This window comes from Galeopterus variegatus, unplaced genomic scaffold (genome assembly GCF_000696425.1).
Source record: "Galeopterus variegatus unplaced genomic scaffold, G_variegatus-3.0.2 Scaffold1573, whole genome shotgun sequence".
In the NCBI taxonomy this organism is placed as follows: domain Eukaryota; kingdom Metazoa; phylum Chordata; class Mammalia; order Dermoptera; family Cynocephalidae; genus Galeopterus; species Galeopterus variegatus.
This window is the reverse complement of record NW_007727684.1, coordinates 89,425-92,920: the sequence shown is the minus strand read 5'-3', so window position 1 is coordinate 92,920 and position 3,496 is coordinate 89,425. Positions and strand designations below refer to the sequence as shown.

General features: G+C 60.2%; 1 protein-coding gene across 1 annotated transcript in view; it reads right to left on the bottom strand.

Moving 5' to 3' along the window:
- The window catches only part of PPM1N (protein phosphatase, Mg2+/Mn2+ dependent, 1N (putative)), a 4,906-nt gene extending 2,354 nt beyond the window's left edge, over positions 1-2,552 (bottom strand). Inside the window, exons 1-4 of the mRNA XM_008577755.1 lie at positions 1,632-2,552; positions 487-604; positions 303-408; positions 162-222 (exon numbers count right to left, since the gene is read on the bottom strand). Of these exons, the coding sequence (XP_008575977.1) occupies positions 162-222; positions 303-408; positions 487-604; positions 1,632-2,552 (1,206 nt within the window). The remainder of the gene's footprint in view (positions 1-161; positions 223-302; positions 409-486; positions 605-1,631) is intronic.
- Between the last annotated feature and the right edge of the window lie 944 nt (positions 2,553-3,496).

Here is a 3,496-nt window from a genome sequence, read left to right as displayed (position 1 = left end):
AGCCTGAGGCCCGTCCCAGATGCAGCTGTCCCAGAATCGTAAGCCAAATAAACCTCTCTTCTTTATAAATTACCCAGTTTTTCAGGTTGTTCTGTTATAGCAACACAAAACGGACTAATACATGCTCCTAAAAAAAACATTCAAGAACACAAGGTCCTTACCTCCCAACACACTTCTGAGGCCGGGCAGAGGTGAGAATAAGCTTCAGCGATGACAGTGGCCCTGGAAAGCGGAGGAATGCCCTCAGGAGGGGACCCTCTTCCTACCACCCCTCCCGCACCCCCCATCTCACCCCAACTCACTTGCAGTCTAGCCCTCCCCCAGGAGGTAAATGCGGGATGTCCTCTGAGGCCAGAGTCCTGAAAACTGTATTTAGGCTGGGGGGCTCCTGAGCGGAGGCACACAGTTCTGAAAAGGAGGCAAAAGTTATGGGAGATCCCCGGCTTGGCGATCAGCCCTCCCGCTGGCCTTGGGGTGCCTTCTCACCAGCGACTTTGCGGCCCAGGGCTGCGTCCAGCGCTAGCTCCCTCCTAATCGCCTCCTCACAAGGCCTGGGGGCCCCTGCGAAGCAGACCAGGATGCAGGTCATGTTGTCCAGGCTGCCCTGGAGAAGGTGGAGAAAAGGGAGCCCGGTTGGAGGGAGTTGAAGGCAGAGCTCAATAATCCCAGTATTGATCCCCCTCCTCAATCTGGTTATGTCCATTTCTTTTTTTTTTTTTTTTTTTTCCCTTTTTTTGTCTTTTTTACTGACCGGCAACGGGATCGCAACCCTCAGTATTGCACCGGCACCGGGCTCAGCCAGTGAGCGGGAACCGGTCTCCACATGGGATCCGAACCCTCGGCGGGAGTGCCGCCGCGCTCCCAAGCGGCGCACTCTCCAGTGCGCCACCGGGCCGGCCCTGGTTATGTCCATTTCTCTCAAGTCTGCCCATTTGCCAGTCCTCTCCCATTTGGACCAATCCCTAGACCACGCCCCTTCCCAGTTCTAAACCCACCCTATTAAAGAGAACTACGCCCATTCTCTGAAGTCCCGCCCACTCTGCTGCCTAGCTGCTCTTTCATCTTCTAGCACTAAGCACACGTTAGGCCCTGCCCCTGCGTCCTAGAACCGCCCCATTCCAAAAGAACACGCCCTTTCTCTTAAATCCTTCCCACTTACCTATCGAAAGCTGCTACTCTCCCATTGTGCCTAAAACTTTCCTCAGGCTCCGCCTTCTCGGTATTTTGACCCTGCCCATTCCAGCAAATGCCCTTTGGTTGAGCCCCACCCCCTTCTTCTCTAGCTGTATTCTTTTTTTTTTTTTCCTTTTTGTCTTTTTTCGTGACCGGCAACGGATCGCAACCCTCAGTGTCGCGCCCGAACCGGACCAGGACGGCAACGGGATCGCAACCCTCGGTGTCGCGTCCGCACCTCGCTCAGCCAGTGAGCGGGAACCGGTCTGTATGTGGGATCCGAACCCTCGGCGGGAGCGCCGCCGGGCTCACAAGCGGCCCACTGTAGCAGTGCGCCACCGGGCAGGCCCTCTAGCTGTATTCTTGCCTCTCCATCAAAACACTTCCTCCCCCAAACCCTGAGGTTCTTCTCCTTTACTGCACCAAGCCTCAAGGATTCCACGCTCCGCCCCCACGACCTTGCACAGACACGTGTCCAACAGCTGCGCGCAGAGAAGCTCTGGGGCCAGGCCCAAGCGGAGGCGCGATGCCACCAGGCCTACTAGGGCAGCACCAGACATCGCGTCCCACACTCCATCAGAGGCCAGGAGCATGAACTCGTCCTCAGCCCGGCGTGCCAGTGCGGCCACCTCAGGCTCCGCGGAAACGAGCTGCAGCTCGGGGGGCCTCCCCGGAGCCTTCTTGTAGGCAAAGTCACCCAGTGCTCGGGACACAGCCAGGGAGCCCTCGACGCGCCGGCGGCAGATGGTGCCGCCAGCGTCTTGGATGCGCTCGCGTTCCCGGGGCCGGAGGGGCCGGTGGTCCTCGGTGCTGAAGGCCACGGCGCCGGCGCGGCTCAGCACCGCGCGGGAGTCCCCGCAGTGCGCCAGGTACAGAAAGTGCGGAGAAACCAGCAACGCCACAGCCGTGGAGCCGCCGGGTTCGCCGCGGGGCCAGAGTGCGCGCAGGCGCTCGTCGGCGCTCAAGAAGGCTCGGCGCAGCGCCCCGCGCACACCCTCTGGCTCGCAAGGATCGGGACCCAGCGCCTCGAGCACGTGGCCTGGCAGGTGGCGCGCGCCGAAGCGTGCCGCTCTCGCCCCGCCGTGGCCGTCGAGGACGGCGAAGAAAGCCCAGCCCGCGGGCAGCCCAGGTAATTCTAGCCAAGCGCAGTGCGCGTCCTCCATGTGCGCTCGCCAGCCCTGCGCTGCGCTCGCCCCGAAGCGCAGGCCCCGCGACGCCGCCACACCCCCGTGCGGCCGCTGGACGCATCGCGGCGTTGCGAGGAGAGATTGAGGCCCGTCGAAGGCCCTGCGTCCTGCCTCCTCTTCCTCCTCCTCCGCCTCCTCTTCCTTGCGAGCGGGCCAGAGCAGACGCTCCAGCAGGCGAGCGAGGGCCGCCATCCTTCGGCCCTGGGGAAAGGCTCCACCCTCTGAGCCTACCCCTCCCCCCGCTCCGCCTTCCGTCCATTAATCCCCTCTGCGGTGAGATTTTAAATCACCTAAATCTCCTCCCTATCCCTTGACCTGCACTCAAATCGGGTCACTAGAAGGAATTGCACTCCGGGCCCTCTTCTCTCCCGCACCTTCAAAGCGGAGTTTGGGATCCGGGTCAGGAAAAATGGAAATAGTAACAAACTATTACATAGCGTTTGCCATGGGTCGCACACTATTGTACATCATCATCGCCAACTGACAGAAGAGGAAACTGAGTCATAGAGGAACGGAAACTGAGTCACAAGCAGTCGTTGTTACAGAGAAATTAACTCGAGAGACTGCATTCACAGCACAACGCCCTTGGATTCTGCTCCGTCCAAGCTCCGCGCACGTCAGTAGTCAGCCCCCAGCCTCAGAGCCTTTCACTACTTTACTCACCACTCTGGTCCCCGCCCCCGGATTCAGTTGCCTTCTCTCCCAGGTCACGCCCAGCCATTCGTGCCCACAGCCTCAGACCCTTCTTATTTTCGCAATCCTGGCATCGCCTGTAGGCTTCGACCCCTCCCAATTATTTGAATAATTCTGTATTGGCTTAAGCCCCACCGACGTCTGGGCTCCTCGCCTTGCCTCAGAAGTTTCTTCCCGCCCTCTGTCCCACTCCCTCTACAAATCTAGGCCCGGACCCTACTTCTGAGCATTAGAATCTGTCTTCCACCTCCTCCATGCCAACCCTAGCTCCGCCCCACGCTCTCCTAGGCTCCTTCACCATTTCCTCCCGGGCCCCTCCCCCTACCGTAGGCTCCTCCCCACTTCTCGAGGCTGCGCCCCTTTTCGTCTAGACCCCGCCCTCCTGAGAGCTTTCCACCTGACCCCGGCCAGTCGCCTGCCCTCCTAGCCCCGCCCCCTAGTAA